The 16,281-nt window shown below is 47.6% G+C and overlaps 1 protein-coding gene across 2 annotated transcripts; it reads left to right on the top strand.

Annotated features, from left to right (window-relative positions):
- Nucleotides 1-3,757: 3,757 nt before the first annotated feature.
- On the top strand, nt 3,758-14,352 carry ZSCAN26 (zinc finger and SCAN domain containing 26). 2 transcript variants are annotated; one of them, XM_045203614.2, is made up of 6 exons: nt 3,758-4,065; nt 7,797-7,985; nt 8,367-8,448; nt 9,652-10,140; nt 10,418-10,535; nt 12,246-14,352. In XM_045203614.2, exons 4-6 carry the CDS (start codon nt 9,715-9,717, stop codon nt 13,130-13,132), a joined length of 1,431 nt encoding a protein of 476 aa, XP_045059549.2. In that variant the 5' UTR covers nt 3,758-4,065; nt 7,797-7,985; nt 8,367-8,448; nt 9,652-9,714; the 3' UTR covers nt 13,133-14,352. The 2 variants fall into 2 exon arrangements, with proteins under 2 accessions (XP_045059549.2, XP_045059548.2); XM_045203613.2 differs by lacking the exon at nt 8,367-8,448.
- Nucleotides 14,353-16,281: the final 1,929 nt, after the last annotated feature.

Here is a 16,281-nt window from a genome sequence, read left to right as displayed (position 1 = left end):
CATTAGGTCACATGCCCATCATAAAAAGATGTTGCTGCCAGGGAAATAGAATAGCTTACTCCTGGAGCTGTTGGTTTCGTCTGCTTATGGGCTATGTGGGGAAGGAAAGGATTCCTAAATGAAAATCAGGGTAACATTGGGGAGGGGGATAGGCAACCAATAAGTGCCCACTACAATTTTGAATGATTTCTAAATATATTTTATTGATTATGCTATTATAGTTGTCCCATTGTTTCTTTCCTTTGTTCCCCTCCACCCTGCACCCCTCCCACCCCCACCAGCATTCTCTTCCCTTAGTTCATGTCCATGGATCATACATATAAGTTCTTTGGCTTCTCTATTTCCTATACTATTCTTTTTTAAAAATACATATTTTATTGATTATGCTCTTACAGTTGTCTGGATTTTGTTCTCCCCTTTATTCTCCTCTGTCCTGTACCACCCCCCATCCCACCAGCATTCCCCCCACCTTAGTTCATGTTCATGGGTCATACAAACAAGTTCTTTGGCTTCTCCACTTCCCATACTATTCTTAACCCCCCCATCTATTTTTTACCTACCATTTATGCTTCTTATTCTCTGTACCTTTTTCCCCATTCCCCCCCACACACACACTGTTAACCCTCCATGTGATCTCCCTTCTGTGGTTCTGTTCCTCTTCTAGTTGTTTGCTTAGTTTGTTTTTGTTTTTGTTTTAGGTGTGGTCATTAATAACTGTGAGTTTGCTGTCATTTTTACTGTTCCTATTTTTTATCTTCTTTTTCTTAGGTAACTCCCTTTAACATTTCATATAATAAGGGCTTGGTGATGATGAACTCCTTTAACTTGACCTTATCTGGGAAGTGCTTTATCTGCCCTCCCATTCTAAATGATAGCTTTGCTGGATACAGTAATCTTGGATGTAGGTCCTTGCCTTTCATGACTTGGAATACTTGTTTCCAGCCACTTATTGCCTGTAAGTTTTCTTTTGAGAAATCAGCTGACAGTCTTATGAGAACTCCTTTGTAGGTAACTGTCTCCTTTTCTCTTGATGCTTTTAATTCTCTCCTTATCTTTAATCTTGAGTAACTTGATGATGATGTGCCTTGGCGTGTGCTTCCTTGGGTCCAACTTCTTTGGAACTCTGAGCTTCCTGGACTTCCTGGAAGTCTATTTCCTTTGCCAGATTAGGGAAGTTCTCCTTCATTATTTTTTCAAATAAGTTTTCAATTTCTTGCTCTTCCTCTTCTCCTTCTGGCATCCCTATGATTCGGATGTTGTAACGTTCAAAGTTGTCCCAGAGTTTCCTAAGCCTCTCCTCATTTTTTTGAATTCTCATTTCTTCATTCTGTTCTGATTGAATGTTTATTTCATCCTTCTGCTCCAAACCATTGATTCGAGTCCCAGTTTCCTTCCTGTCACTGTTGGTTCCCTGTACATTTTCCTTTATTTCACTTTGCATAGCCTTCATTTCTTCCTCCATCTTGTGACCATACTCAATCATTTCTGTGAGCATCCTGATTACCAGTGTTTTGAATTCTGCATCTGATAGGTTGGCTATCTCTTCATTACTTAGTTTTATTTTTGGAGCTTTGATATGTTCTTTCATTTTTCTTTTTCTTGACCATATTTCTTTGTCTTGGCAAAGAAATTGCAATTGTAAGGGGTGGGGCCTTAGGTATTTGCCATGGCAGGGCAACCTACCTGCATGCATTTTGGTGCTGTATGTGGGGAGGGGTTCCGGAGGGAACAGTGCTGCTTCCTAGGCTCTCCTCTGGCTTTCAGTCACCTCTCTGGTACCTACAAGCAAATTGAGCCCTTCTGGTTGCTGGGTGGGTGGGTAGGTTTGTGTACGTTCTAGGACCCTGTGAGTCTCTCCAACGAACTCTCCTGTGAGGCTGGGAGTTTGTCCTGCTGCTGCAACCCCCACAGGTTTTCAGTCAGAGGTTTTGAGGCTTTATTTCCCTGCGCTGGAGCCCTGGGTTGCTCAGTCTGTCTCGCTCCCCAGTTGTTCCTTCCAGTTTATCTGCACACAAATATGGGACCGCCCTCTCCACCAGCTGCCAGCTTGCCGAGAGTCCTCTCCATCCCAGCTTCGTCTCTCTATTAACTTCTAACTAGTAAAATATTTTCATTAACTGGATTTGTTAGCCTAAGGAAAAGTTTTAAAGTAAATATACTTAACTTTTACTTTATAAATATATTTTCAAGCTTTAGACAGTCAAAATGAAAAAGATAACTCTCCTTGTGATGACGAAATATTCTTTGTGTTATTGTGGGGGCCTCCCACACTGCCACGGATGAGAATAAGTGTACGAAGACATGACCTGCTTGGGGAGGAAAGGTAGCCAATCTCTCAAAGGAGAAGGGCCAGGAGCCTGTCCCTCAATGGGCTTTTATTGGGTTCAATTTGCACAGGAATTCAGGTAAAGCTCATTAGTCATGGTCAGACAGTCAGGATCAAACAATAGATAACATACAAAGAACTATGAGGGCTTATTCTGAGTCAGGGTCAGTTAGCTAAAGGGCCATAAAACTTTGGGAAACAAACTCATTTCATGCCTGGGCCCTTATGAAAAAATTGAGGGCATTCTTAGCAAAGCAGGTTTCACAGGATTTTATGCATTCTTTCTTAGGCCTGATCTCCGAGAAACTGTCCGTTCCTGCCCAGGGCTACACCACCCTCAGCCCTCTGTCATAGTTCCAGCTTAAGTCAGGTGGGGGAGGGGGGAGTAAAGCAGCCAAGAGATTAGGAGACTTCTTTCAGACAGAATGAGGACTCAGGCTATGTCAAAGCTGAGGGATGAGGGTCCATCACCCCCTTTTTCTATAGCCCCTCAAGTCCTTCCCTTAGGACCCCTTCACAACCATTGCCTGTTTTAGGTAGTCCCTCCCTTGAGGAAGCTTACTCCTTATTGGCTAACCAGTCATCTGCCTGGGGCCAAGCAGGATGAAGTAAAAGAGGGCAGAGGTGGCATCCTAGCCAGGAAGATAAGCTTTGTCTCCTTAATGGCTTATGGTCCCAAGGTGTCTTTACTCAGTCTTAGGGGATTACAGCTTCTGAAACCAGACAGGGCGGTTCCCAGAATGTTATAACTTCAGCGCTTGAAATACTGAATAAATTATGTCATAAAATTGTTAGTATGATATCTAATGAAGTTTCAAAACTGTCAAATGGTTAAAGTTTGTTCATATTTTTAAAGGGTTTATTCTATTCAAAGACTATAAAAAATACAGTTCGTCATAAGGTAAGCAAAAGAGGAAATATTTGTTTTCTTCAAATTTATTTTGGCAAAGTGATTATTTGATGCTTATCCTCCCTCCTCCAACCTATATTCATTACAAAGTATTGATTATTCTCTCCCACGGCAATGTTATTACCTTAAACTTTTCAATACAAATGTATGCTCATTGTTCAATACAATCTTCAAAATACTTTGACAGTTATTTTTGCCACTGGGTTTGATGGCTTTCTAAACTGGGGAGAAATGGTAAACCATGAGTCTGTGTTTTAATAACATGAGTGAGCAAAGTGGAAATGCCGGCTGTTTGTGATAACAGTAAAGTAGCTGGCTAGATTTTACATGAATAAAATAAATGTCGGCTTGAAAATGAAAACACACCTCAGGCCGTGTCTCTCCACATTCCAACCTCCGCCTCCCCCTTGCCCCCTCCCCCAGCCCGCAGGGCCCGCTGCGCCCAGACCCTCTGCTGACGCAGCGCACCACCGAGCAGAGGTCCTCCCGCGTTCCTAGAGCGGCGTTCCTGGGGCCGCTGACCTCGGGCGTTCCGGGAACCCTGATGCCGGTCCAGCTCAGATGTGGGTTGAGCGTCCACTGTCCACTCCTCCGGCGGGCCGCTGCTGGGTAGCGGGAGACTGCGCTCCAGGCTGGGGAGGCTCCGCGGCCCAGGGCGTGCGAGCGGCGCGTTCCCCTCGGGCGCTGAGGAGCCTTCCTGACGGCGGGGCAGCGCGCGGCTCGTCCGGGGCCTGGACGGCGGTGCGGCTGTGGACGTCGTTCAGTGGCCGCCGTGGTGGTGGTCGGCTGCAGCTCTCCGGGAGTTGGGTGCGATTTCACACGTGCTAAGGTAAGTCATAGAAGGTAGTATTTGAGCAGAAACCTGAAGGAGCCGAGAAGACCTACGTGGCTTTGGGGGCCGCAGCTTTCTAGGTAGAGGAAGCGGCCAGTGCTAAGGCTCCAAGGCGGGAGCCTGGTTGACACATTGGAGGAAGAGCAGGGAGACTGGAGTGAGCAGGGCGCGGTTTGCGGAGGATGGATGCAGAGATCGGGAGTGCGGGGAGGCATTGTATTTATTGGTCGTTTCTTGGTGTGAAAAGAGTTTTTGGAAAATTTTGAGCAGAGAAACACCTGGTTTATGTTTTAAAGCCGCTATAGCTGGACAAGAGTGGAATCGGGGGAACTGAAAAGTTAGGAGACTATTGCAAGTAATTTAGGTGGGAGAAAAATGGTGTCCTGGGCGAGTATTGTGGTAGAAGCGGTTGGAAGTGCTCGGAGGAATGATCTGCTTTGAAGGTAGAGCCAATGGGGTTTGCTCTGGATCAGATGTGGGCCGTGAGAGTATGAGAGAAGACAGATAAATTTCAGGTTTTCAGCCTGTGGCTACAAGAGATATCGGAGGGAAGATCTGAGGTTCAGCTTTGAGACCTTGAATACATCATTTAACCCGCTAAACTCTCTATGTCTGGGTTTCCTTCTCCCTACATTGAAGATAGTAATGTCTTCGTGATAGGGTTGCGTTAACGCATGTAAAGCACATACACAGTTGTGCTGGCTTATTGTTTTTCTGTGCTGAGGCATGAAGAGTGAAGGGCACTAATGAGAAGAAAATTGGAAGGTTGGAGATGTTCCAGGCAGAGGAGTAAGAGCAGAAAGGACCCAAGAGCAAGAAAGGGTATTGCAAGTTTGAGAGACTGAAAGTTCATTACATCATAAGGAAATTTTAATCCTGTTAGATGTTTTGAACTTGATCCTGAGAGTAGTGATGAGCCATTAAATGTAATATGCACAGCAAAGACCTAACCGTATTTTCTCTTTAGGAAGATCACTGACTGCAGTGAGAAAGCCACTTGCAGTAGTCGGACGGGAGAAGACGGCAGAGAGGAAGAGAAGTGGGTGGTTTGGGAGGTGTTTAGGTAGACTCAGTAGAACTTGATTGACCTGATATATGAGATATGAAAGGGGGCTGGAAAGGTCAGTTTTCAAATCGTCTGTTATACATTGTGTTAGGTATATGTAGTCACATCATAGAAACAAGCCACCACTAATTCACTATTCTACACTGCATATCTCTGTTCCCCAGGTTCTCTAGAGAAGCAGAACCAATAGCAATATATAGATACAGAAATACACATAGAAGAAGATTTATTATAAGGGATTGGCTCACACAGTGATGGAGGCTGGCAAGTCCTAAGATCTGCACAGTGAGTTGTCCAGCTGGAGACTCAGGAGAGCTGATGACTAAGTTCCTGCCTGAGTCCAAAGGCCTGAGAACCAGGAGATTCAATGAGGTAGTTGTAGTTGGAAGGCCAGCACATTCAAGACCCAGGAAGAGCCACTGTTTCTAGTCGAGTTCAAAGGCAGGAAGAAATCTGATATCCAAGTTTGAAGCTTGTCAAGCCGGAAGAAATCTCTCTTACTTGGTGGAGAGCCTGCTGTTTTTTTTCCTTTTTTTTTTTTTTTCATTCAGACCTTCAACTGATTGGATTGAGGGTACCCACATTATGGAGGGTAGTCTGCTTCAGTCAGTATACTGATTTAAATATTAATCTCATTCAGAAACACCCAGAAAAATGTCTGGACCCTGTAGTCCAGTCAAGTTGTTAGATAAAAATAACCATCACAATACCAAACTTTTATTTCTGGCTAATAACCATCACTCATCACTTTCTTGGACTTTTTCACTTCCATTTAGAATAGTAGTATTTGGTGAGGGGGAAGAATAGTAGGATTTTGCTTTTTAAATTTGAAGTCCATTTTTGATGCAGAAAAGTATACACCAGCTGGGAGTGTTCATACGTGCACATCCAGGAGTGTGCAACCGCAAGCTGCACTCGGAGCTTAGCCAGGCAGAGCCACTAACTGAGTGAGCCCCCGGGCATGCTGATTCAAAGGCAAGTGTCAGCTGTTGGCACATGCGACTCCATGGATCCTTCCAGTCACTTTAGGAGGACTCCAGATCAAGAATGCAAAGGCCCCATACAGCAGCGGCCTGCTCCAAAGGACAATGGTGACACATTGGGTTTGAGAGGCTTCTACAAGGTATCCAGGTACCAGGTGGCTGGAAGGAAATTTGGATGTGTCACTCTTGAGATATCTGGGCTAGACAACAAGGAAAACTTTGGATCAAGATAGGAATTAAGTTACAAACACACCTGTCCTCTACATCCCCCCTTCCTAGCTTCTGCCCTATTTTATCCTTCCATAGAATGTCTTAGTTTTTGAAAAAGGAATTTTTGCCCGATGGTTTTATGTTCCCATTTTCCTGTGGCAGGCTGACTGCTTGGCCTAACCCACAATCTGAATTGCCTTCGCAGAAGTCAGTGACCTCTGTGTTTTTGTTGTTGTTTGTATTTTGTTTTTTTAAACTGTTTTGTTAACTTCATAATGTGTAATGAGCATCTTTCCATGCAATAGGTAAAACTCACCTTCTGATAGAAACTAACAAATTGGTCCAGACACAGTGTTTAGTTAAAAGCTGGTAATGGGAGACTCAGAGGAAGCAAGTTAACACCAGAAGGTTTACAAGGCACACCACGAACACATCAAGTTTAGGGAGCAGCTGTGTCTTCCTGTTAACTTCAGGGAAAACACTGGGATTCGAGGCGTAAGGCAAAACTCGTGACGGTCATGGTGAGGGGCAACTGCCCGCAGACTCTGACCGAACTGCTGTCCCTCAGCTTTTCAGTCAGCTCTCTCGTCTCCCCACCCTTACCACTCCTCTTGTCTCATCCTTGCCTGTGGCTGCCTAACATGGAGCCACCTACGAAGTCCTCCAGGCTCACAACATTCACCAGCTTCCAAACAGAGGGACAAGGGCTCTCCTTCTTTAGCATCTGGCTCCTTTTCATCCTTTTTCATTATTTGTTTTCCTGGTTGGCATTTTCCATGTTGAGATTTTTTTACTCTTTGGACGCCATTGCTCCTGGCCCTATCCTTGCTGTCTGCTCCTCCCAATTCTCACCACAAGTGCACTGCCCCAATACTTGGACCCGAAGACCTGCTCCCCTTTCGCCTCCTCCTCCTACTGTTGGGCCACCATCTCCTACTCAGGCCACCGCAAGCAGGAACCTAGAAGGGTGCGAGTGACCGCCAGGCCTGACTTGTGTTAATTGACTGCACGTGCCAGGTCCTGGACTCGTACACCTTCCTGTGGCGTTTCACACTCCCAAACACTGTGTTTTTATGTGACCCCAGTTACAGATCAGTGAGTTTGTGTCCTTTACAGTTATTATCTCGTTCACCTCAAAACATCTCTGTGAACCAGGTGTTACCTTCATTCTTCAGGTGAGTAAACTAAGTCTCCAAGAGGATAAGGAACTTGCCCCAGGTCACTGCTGGCAAGTGACAGAGCTGGATCGAAACATGTACGGAAATGGCTCCTCCTGGCCTTCCGGTCGCCGTTCCTTCTCACCTCTCTTCCATATGCTTGGAGTTTCCTGGGTTCCAGCCACCACTACTGCTGCGCCGCCCTGAATCCACCAGGCTTTCCTTCCCCAACAGCTCTATGCTCAGCCTTTGCTCTGACGGAAAAACCCTTTCTCTGTTTTCTTGTCTGCTTTGCTTTCACTTGTCTTTTAGGACTCAGAAGGACCTGCCTCCAGGAAGGAGCCTCACCACCGTGCCCCGCTAACACCCTGTGCTTCCCTCCACTGTGGCCCTGTGAGTGCTGCATTGTGACCTCTTGAGAAGCAGAGAGCGGTGGAGGCCGGGAGCTGGGTCCCTCTCTGTGTTCCCGGCAACTGAGGGTCTAGCACGTCAGCACGGAAGGTGAGCTGTGAAGACCGCATCCTTGTAGTTGATCCTGATACTGGCTTTAATGAACATGTAGGCAGTTTTGTTTATTTTGTGTCTTTTGTCCCTTAATGTTTTGAGACTTTTCAAATCTACACAACAGTTGAGAGAGCAGCCCAGTTGGTACTGTGGCCTGTCGTGCAGCAGCCAAGGTTAACTCCCCGCTGTGTGTGCTCGCTCGCTGCGCCACGCACACACACTGTCCTCCTGAAACACCTGAAGGTAAATTTCGGCATCACCTCCTGAGAATAAGGATACATGACCACGAAACGTTCATCTCACCTGAGCAAATTCTCAGTCGGCATCTGTAAACGTTTTCTGTAAAGGGCCCGTCAGTACATGTTTTCGGCATTGCAGGTGAGATGATCTCTGTGGAAGCCACTCAGCCCTGCCAGTGTTGTGCAAACGCAGCTGGAACGAGACCTGAACGAGTGGGCGAGTGAGTGCGGAATTCCAGTAAAGCTCTAGGCCCGACAACGGGCTTTGGGCTCCATTCTGTTCTCTGGGCCATAGTTTGCTTATTTAGATTTCTGAATTCTTCAAACCACAACATTTGTATCTTTTTAAAACTCCAGCCAATTTTACACATTACATTTTACTGTGTTGCTTTAATCTAGACCAGGGGTGTCAAACTCATTTTCACCAGGGGCCACATCAGCCTTGAGGTTGCCTTCAAAGGGCCGAATGTAATTTTAGGACTCCATAAATGTAACTACTCTTAACTAGGGGAAAGGAGCTCGGTGCTGCCGCTGGGTAGAAACAACGGGGAGGGCCGGATTCGGCCTGCGGGCCTTGTGTTTGCCACCTGTGATCTAGACCCATACCTTCCCCACACCTTGTTATTTTCGTGAAATTGATTGTTTTGAAGAGCCAATGCCTATTAGAGATGAATTGCACGCTGGATTCATCTAAAAGGTTCCTTGTTATTAGGTTCACATTAAACACTTCCGGTGACAATGCCATGCAGGTGGGAAGGCACAAGGTCAGTTGTCTCACTGTTGGAGCAGCTAGATTCGATCACTACCCTAAGTGTGTGACGTCTCCATTTTTCCTGTTGTCATTAATAAGTGGCGAGAGTGGAGGGCCATTGAGACTGAGAATGTCCCCCCTACCATCCCCCGATTTCACCCAGTGGCTCTACCTATTTGTGGTCCTTGATTGAATCAATTATTTCACCAAGAGCTACAAGATGGGGAATTTTCAAATGTATTTTTCCTATGTCAGCTGGCGGTCTTGTGTAAAACAGAGTTTTCTCATTTTGTATGTGTTCCTTTTTTAGGAATTAAAAAAATTTTTTTTAAGATTTTTAAATTTATTTTTAGAGAGAGGGAAAGGGAGGGAGAAAGACAGGGAGATAAACATCAATGTGTGGTCACCTCTCGAGCACTCCCTGCAGGGGGCCTGGCCTGCAATCCAGGCGTGTGCCCTGACTGGGAATCAACAGGCCACCCTTTGGTTCGCAGGCTGGCGCTCAATCCACTGAGCCACACCAACCAGGGCTAGGGACTTTTTTTTCCAGAGGGAACAAAATGGATAGTAATTGTTGAAAATGTACCCACCCAACACAGGGATATTGTTATTGCTCTCATTATCGTTGCTATTGCTATCACTGTTTCTGTGATTCTTGTTGTTAAATTTCCAGGACTGTCCCTGAGGAGATAGTCCAAAAGAAAGTTCTCCAAGACAGAGCAGTCTGAAGCTGGAGATGGCCACAGTGTCCGTCGGTGCTCCTTCCCTGGCTCCTCTGAATCTGAAGAAGGATTCAGGAAGGCCAGTGAAAGATGGTCACCACGCTGCTAGGGAAGAGGGATTCAGACATCCAGGAAATGGCACTGGCCTTGAACGAGAGCCGCTGTGCAGACAGTTCAGGCAGCTGCGGTATGAAGAGACCACTGGACCTCGAGAGGCGCTGCGCCGGCTCCATGAGCTCTGCCGGCTGTGGCTGCGGCCCGAGACGCACAGCAAGGAGCAGATGCTGGAGCTGCTGGTGCTCGAGCAGTTCCTGCGCATCCTTCCCACAGGGCTGCGAGCCTGGGTGCGGGAGCGGCGCCCGCAGAGCGGCGAGGAGGCCGTGGTTGTACTGGAGGACCTGCATCCAGAGCTGCGAGAAACTGGACAGCAGGTGGGAAAGGTAAGATGTGTGCTCTTTTTCAAGAAGGCTGGATTGGAGACCCGCTGGAGAGGCAGAAGGAAAGGAGCCGAGTAGTGGCAGGAGAATTGCCCAGTCCTCTTTCAGTTTTCCTGTCGATTTGGCTGTTCATTGCTGTAGGTTTCACCTTTTCTCTGCTGGGAGGAAACGTGCTTTTCGTTGCCCCTGTGGGGTTTCTCTTTGCTCTCTTTTCTAATGTTAGAGTATTCTCCTGAACATCAGTTCTCTCCTGTACCCACTTGTACCCAATTGTCCCTAGGGCCTAGGACAGGCAGAGAAACAGCACGTGTGTGTGGAAGAGACAGTGGCCCTGAATGCTCTGCAGGCCCAGCAGGTCCCACCTGAGCGAGCAGATCCAAAGCCTGAAACAGAACAAGGTAAGAAACAGACTGTCTTCTGCGTGGGAGAAGCCTGCACAGCAGCCCTTTCGTTTTGTTCTTCGTTTTTGTGTGGAATCAGGTTTATTGAGGTATAGTGTACACACTGCAAACCCACTTTTTGTAAGTGTGCAGTTCAGTGAATTTCACAAACAGGAAGTAATTAAAGTTGTCTGTTCACCACCATAATGAAGATGTAAAAGATTCTGTCACCCCAGACATTTCACTTCATTCAATTAAAACTGAAGCCTCCTGTGCGAGTGCTGCTTCCTCCCCAAGGCACAGAACTCCGGCCCCAGGCTGCATTGCTCATCTCTTCTTCCTGCCTTCCCGCCACTGCGAGTGGCTTTTGTCTTTGGTTTCTAAATGTCACCTGGATTGGGTTTTTTTGCTCTGCTGTTTTCTTGGACTCTGAAATAGATCTTTCTGATTTCTATGCCTTTCATTTTCTTTTCTTCTTTCCAGTCTGATACAAGCCCTGCTTGTCATCTTGGTGCCTCCATGGAAGCACTGTCTGCCATTGCAACACACTCATTGATGTTGCTCCCTCCTTAGATCCCTTCAGTTAGTGAGTGATGTTATTCTTTCAACCTTTTTTTGATGTTTGAAAAACTCTATAATGAAGAGTAAAAACCAAGAAAAAACCGCCACTTTCAGTGACTTCCAGTGGCTGTTAACAAAGGTCTCATATGCATATTCTGGCATCTGCTGACCTCACAGCCAAGTAATGTCAACGAACAACCAACGTGTTCTGCTTTGCTGGGCCTGGAGCACTGACTGTTCTGTGTCCTGGGAAAACCCCTGTCCCTGGGCAGATTGGGACAGTGAGTCACCCTCTGTCCCATCCTGCCCAGCTGTATTTTGTTTCTCTGAGTCTTCCATCTGGAATGGCTGTTCCTCACTCTCCCTAAGCCCTACCCCCCATCAGGACCTAGCTGAGACGCCACTTTCTCCGTCATTTCCTAAGTCCTCTAAATCTGGGTGAGGTTCCCCACCGGGTGTTCTCCTGTCACAGAACTGATCCCATTATAGTATAGTCGCTGCTTAACATCTCCATTTTTCCTGCCAGAAAAATCGGCAGGGCCTTTGTTTTATTTCCTGAGTTTGTTACCGTTCCTGGCTTAGAGCCGGCCGTCAGTAAGTGTCTCCTTGTTGAATGGTCGGTGTTGATTCTAAAGCTTTCCTTTGCCCACTACCTCCTCTTTCAGTTTTGGATGTCACTACAAAAGCGCTCTTATGTTGGAAAGTTTGAGGCTTAATTTACATTTCTACATTTACACAGCGAGTCAACATTAAAATCGGTACCGTGTCCACTTTTCTTCATTTTCAGTTAAAGGGCCATTGCTTTCTTACTGCCCCGGGGTCCTCAGTGGACGTTTCTTTTTCATTTTCCATGTGACAGGCCATTTTCAAGAATACAGCCATTCCCTCTGAGACAGTCTGCTAGCGCACACACACGCGCACGTCGTACAATAAAGTTCAAACCATGTGTGTAAGCATGTCCCACCACCACCCGCTTCCTTCCACAAAGGCTGCCACTGCTAACACTTTCCTGTGTATCATTCCATGTGTGATCTATACAAACACAAACAGCCACAGTATTTCCACTTTACCCACATGGCTAGATTTAAAATGTTTCCTACTAATTGCAGATTTCTTTCCCCAAGCACCAAAAAACTAGTCATTGTTGGTGTATATTTGATGTTTCAGGTGAAGAGACAGTGACTGAGAATGAGACTCCAGCTGTAGAAACAGACACGTGTGGAGTATCGGAATCGACTGGGAAAGTATCTGAGCTTGGAGGGCCGCATTGTGAGGGCTCTCGCTTGGAAAGGCAGCAGGCCAAGCCCGAGGGGAAGACCGACTGTAACCGCTCAGCATGTGGGGATGGATTCCTGCAGCACTCAGACCTGGTAGGACATGAAGGTACGCACAGCGCAGGAAGGCTCTGTGAATCCAGTCCTCCCGGGCGTCAGAAAATCCGCTCTAGAGAGAAAAGCCATCAGTGTCACGAGTGTGGGAAAGCCTTTCAGAGAAGCTCACACCTTGTCAGACATCAGAAAATCCATCTTGGTGAGAAGCCTTATCAGTGCAAGGAGTGTGGGAAAGTGTTTAGCCAGAATGCAGGCCTTTTGGAGCATCTCAGAATCCATACTGGAGAGAAACCTTTCCTCTGTATCCACTGTGGGAAGAACTTCAGGCGCAGCTCTCACTTGAACCGGCACCAGAGGATTCACAGTCAGGAGGAGCCCTGTGAGTGCAGGGAGTGTGGGAAGACCTTTAGCCAGGCCCTGCTCCTCACCCACCATCAGAGAACCCACAGCCATGCCAGGGGCCACCAGTGTCACGCATGCGGGAAGGCCTTCAGCTTAACCTCAGACCTTATTCGGCATCACAGGATTCACACTGGAGAAAAACCTTTCACGTGCAACATATGCCAGAAGGCCTTCCGACTGAACTCCCACCTCGCTCAGCACATGCGAATTCACAATGAAGAAAAGCCCTATGAATGCAGTGAGTGCGGGGAAGCCTTCAGACAGAGGTCAGGCCTTTCTCAACATCGGAGATACCACCACAAAGACAGACCGGCTCACTGAGGTGTCCTCCCCCCATGGGACGTCGGAGACAGAACGTGAACAAACAAGCTTCATTTTAGGACAGTTCCCTCTAGCCAATCCCGGCATCAGAGAATCCTTGGAGGGGGGACTTAGAGACTCTCTGCCCGCACTCTTCCTCCTCTGTTTCCCTTGAAGTCAGCCGTGTACTACGATAACTGACCAAGATGGTGCTGGGGGTCAGAGTTGAAGAGCGTTCTTGACGGCAGGACTTCCCAGAGCCTTTGATGTGGTGCGGACACGGTGCTGCATCTCCCGGTAGCGGAGAACCTCGTGACTGAGTGAGGGCTTCGAAGCCAGCAGCAAGTCAGGTAGCCACAGATGCACAGGCTGAAGCAGAACAAGAGCAGGTCGATATTTTTTGCATATGCTACAGCAAGAGACGCCTATAAAATAAAACAGGTGTCTTAAAGTGCGGGTTAATGGTGACTGTTCCCCAGTGGCTTTACTAACTAACCCCACTCCTACCACCCCCAACCAGCAGAGGCATTTTGGAAAGCCAAGATCCCCTAATTTTACCATTCCCCACCCCATCCCTGCCGTGACATCTCATTGAATCAAGTTAGAAATTAAACTGGAGAAAAGATTCCTAAGTCATTCAAATGAACCGTGCTGAATTCGTGTAGCTGCTGTCCCTCTTTGTAACCCCAGTGCGGGGTAGTGACTGCCGCGTAGCCAATTGAGTAAATGTCTAGTGCCGTTTTTAAATGTTGCTTGTTCTGGAATTCTTTGAAAGTCATATAATAAACAGTCAGCTTGGAGATTATGATCTCCATGTCGTGAACACAACACTGTCCTCGTCATGATGAAGAGCATTAAGCATGGGGACTCCACCTGCGGACACATCACTTGTTGAGTGATAGCAGCTGCCTGGGCTCTGCTGTATGGAAAAGGCTTCACATGCCACCACGGAGTGGGAAGATTGGTTAAGCATCGTGGTTTTCCAAGGATTTGGTTCTGCTGTGTGTGGTTGAAAGACAAAAAGAGTAGGAGTGAGCCCTGGCTGGTATGGCTCAGTGGATTGGGCACTGGCCTGCAAAGCAGGGGGTCACTGGTTTGGCTCCTGGTCAGGATGCAGCCTGGGTCGTGAGCTGGGTCCCCAGTGGCGGGCACGTGGGAGGCAACCACACATTGGTGTTTCTCTCCCTTTCCTCCTCCCTTCCCCTCTAAAAATGAATAAATAAAATATTTTTTAAAAAGTAGGAGTGACCTAATCAAAGTCTCTTTTTCTCCTAAATAAGAGAGGCTGGAGATAAGCAGTCCAGGACTGGTAAGGTGGTTCAGTGATGTTACCGGGTCCCCTGGCCCCTGCTTCCCTGCACCACCGTCATGGTGCATGCTGTGGGTCCTGACGGTCATCACGTGACCCTTGGTGGCTGCTCCAGCTCCAGCCATCACATGCAAAATGTAGACACAAGGCAGAAGGACATAAAGAAGCACCTCCAAAATCTCCCAGCTCCCTGTGAGCAGCCTTCCCATAGACACTGCCTCACGATGTCATAGGTCAAAATGTGGGACAGGGAGGCTGGGAAGTGTGTGCCCAGCTGAAAAGTAGGCTTCTGTCGCTAACGGTAAGGGGGATGCATGCTGGAATGAACTCTGGCGGTCTAACCCACTCCTGTTCCTTCCCACTCGGGTGGGACTGGTGAGAGCTGACGGGCAACCACAGTGATGGTTGACCAATCTGTAGGAGAAGCAGCTGTAACTTTTTGAGAAATTGAAAGTATTGCATGGAAAGCCACGTTCCACTGCTTGGGTAGTCATAATGCCCTGTCATTTTCATCCTGCCTTTATGAGTAAACGAAGTTGATGTCAGGTCCCCCACTACAAGTGTTTGGAGGCCTGTGCTGTGGTCAGCACCTAAACATGTAGCTGTGCCTCAGAGTTTAAACTTGTTTCTGTTCAGTTTAGGAAAGAAAGAACACGGAATATCTTCCTTCTCGTTAAAAAGCAATGACATATCCCCCAGCCAGTGTGGCTCAGCTGTTGGGCATCGTCCTGCCTGGGCTGTGGGCTCTGTCCCTGGTTGGGGTGCGTAAGGAAGGCAACCGGATGGATCTTTCTCTCCCTCTCGGTCTCCCTCCCTTCCCCTGTCTCCAAAATTAAAAAAAAAAAAAAGAAAAAGCAATGACAAAAGATTCCAAGTGTGAAGAATTAAATGAATATATCCTTAAATATCTGGAAAATTGATCTTGGCTCTCTCTCATGATTCTATAATACAGGTATTGTAAGTATTCCAGATTCATTGACACCACAGTACCCTGAGGTCAGACCCATAACCACTGGGCACAAATGTCGGATACAGGTATATGTAAAATAACATTTTTTCTTACACACATAATTTATAAAAAACTTTGAACGAAGGACAAATGTCATACAAGATCCCAGTTACAGTTTTGCTTGCATGTAGGACGCCATGGACACCCTACAGGTGAGTTAAAAGTCTGTTGAGGCGAGAACCCGGAGAGGATGGACTGTCGCAACACCTTCTGAGCAGGGTTCTGTGTGGGCGCACAAAACATGCTGGACGGCTGAGAGTGAGGCACTCCATTTCACAGTCTCTGCAGCCTGCGTTCCTGTGCACGTATGCTCTGTATGTTTAAGTTAAAACAAAAAAAAAAAAAAATTTAAAAACGGTGCTGTTTGCTGTATTGTAATCGATCATTCACTTGTTCTCCCACCCCTCAATCACCGCAGCCTGTGAAGACCCTAGAGAGACTCAGTTTCGGCCTTCCCCTTTTTGGTTTCGAATGCAAAGGTTTACACAAACGAGGGCCCTGCGGGGTCTGGGCGGGTGAGGGTCCTCCCGACGCACCAGAGAGATGCGCCGCCCCGTCCTAGAGAGGCCTGGCACCGGGTGCGCAGGCTGCCCCCTCCCGCCCATCGCCCCCTGCCCTCCGCCCCCAGCACCCGGTAGGGAGGGCTCCTCTGCGCTCCCCGAGCCTTTCAGGGGCCTGTCTGGCCTGCCTTTGTTGTGCGCGGCCACCCCGCCTGCTGCCCCACCGCTGCGCTGTGGGCGACCACAGCGGGGGTCTGAGGAACAGATGCTCCCTGTACCGCCTGCCGGCGCACCAGGCTCACCAAGCCCTCCAGGTGCTCTGGGGGCCAGGTGGCACCCTGCCCGGTGGGGT

Source organism: Desmodus rotundus, chromosome 12 (genome assembly GCF_022682495.2).
Source record: "Desmodus rotundus isolate HL8 chromosome 12, HLdesRot8A.1, whole genome shotgun sequence".
Classification (NCBI taxonomy): Eukaryota; Metazoa; Chordata; class Mammalia; order Chiroptera; family Phyllostomidae; genus Desmodus; species Desmodus rotundus.
Note: the sequence above shows the minus strand (reverse complement) of the source record. Positions and strands in the feature narration are given on the sequence as shown.

What these genes read in the sequence shown, in the direction of transcription:
- ZSCAN26 (XM_045203613.2), top strand. Translation starts at nt 9,715, where the DNA reads ATGGCCACAGTGTCCGTCGGTGCTCCTTCCCTGGCTCCTCTGAATCTG. An exon ending in CTGGACAGCAGGTGGGAAAG is followed by an intron (nt 10,141 to 10,417) that starts GTAAGATGTGTG and finishes AATTGTCCCTAG; the next exon opens with GGCCTAGGACAGGCAGAGAA. An exon ending in AAAGCCTGAAACAGAACAAG is followed by an intron (nt 10,536 to 12,245) that starts GTAAGAAACAGA and finishes TTGATGTTTCAG; the next exon opens with GTGAAGAGACAGTGACTGAG.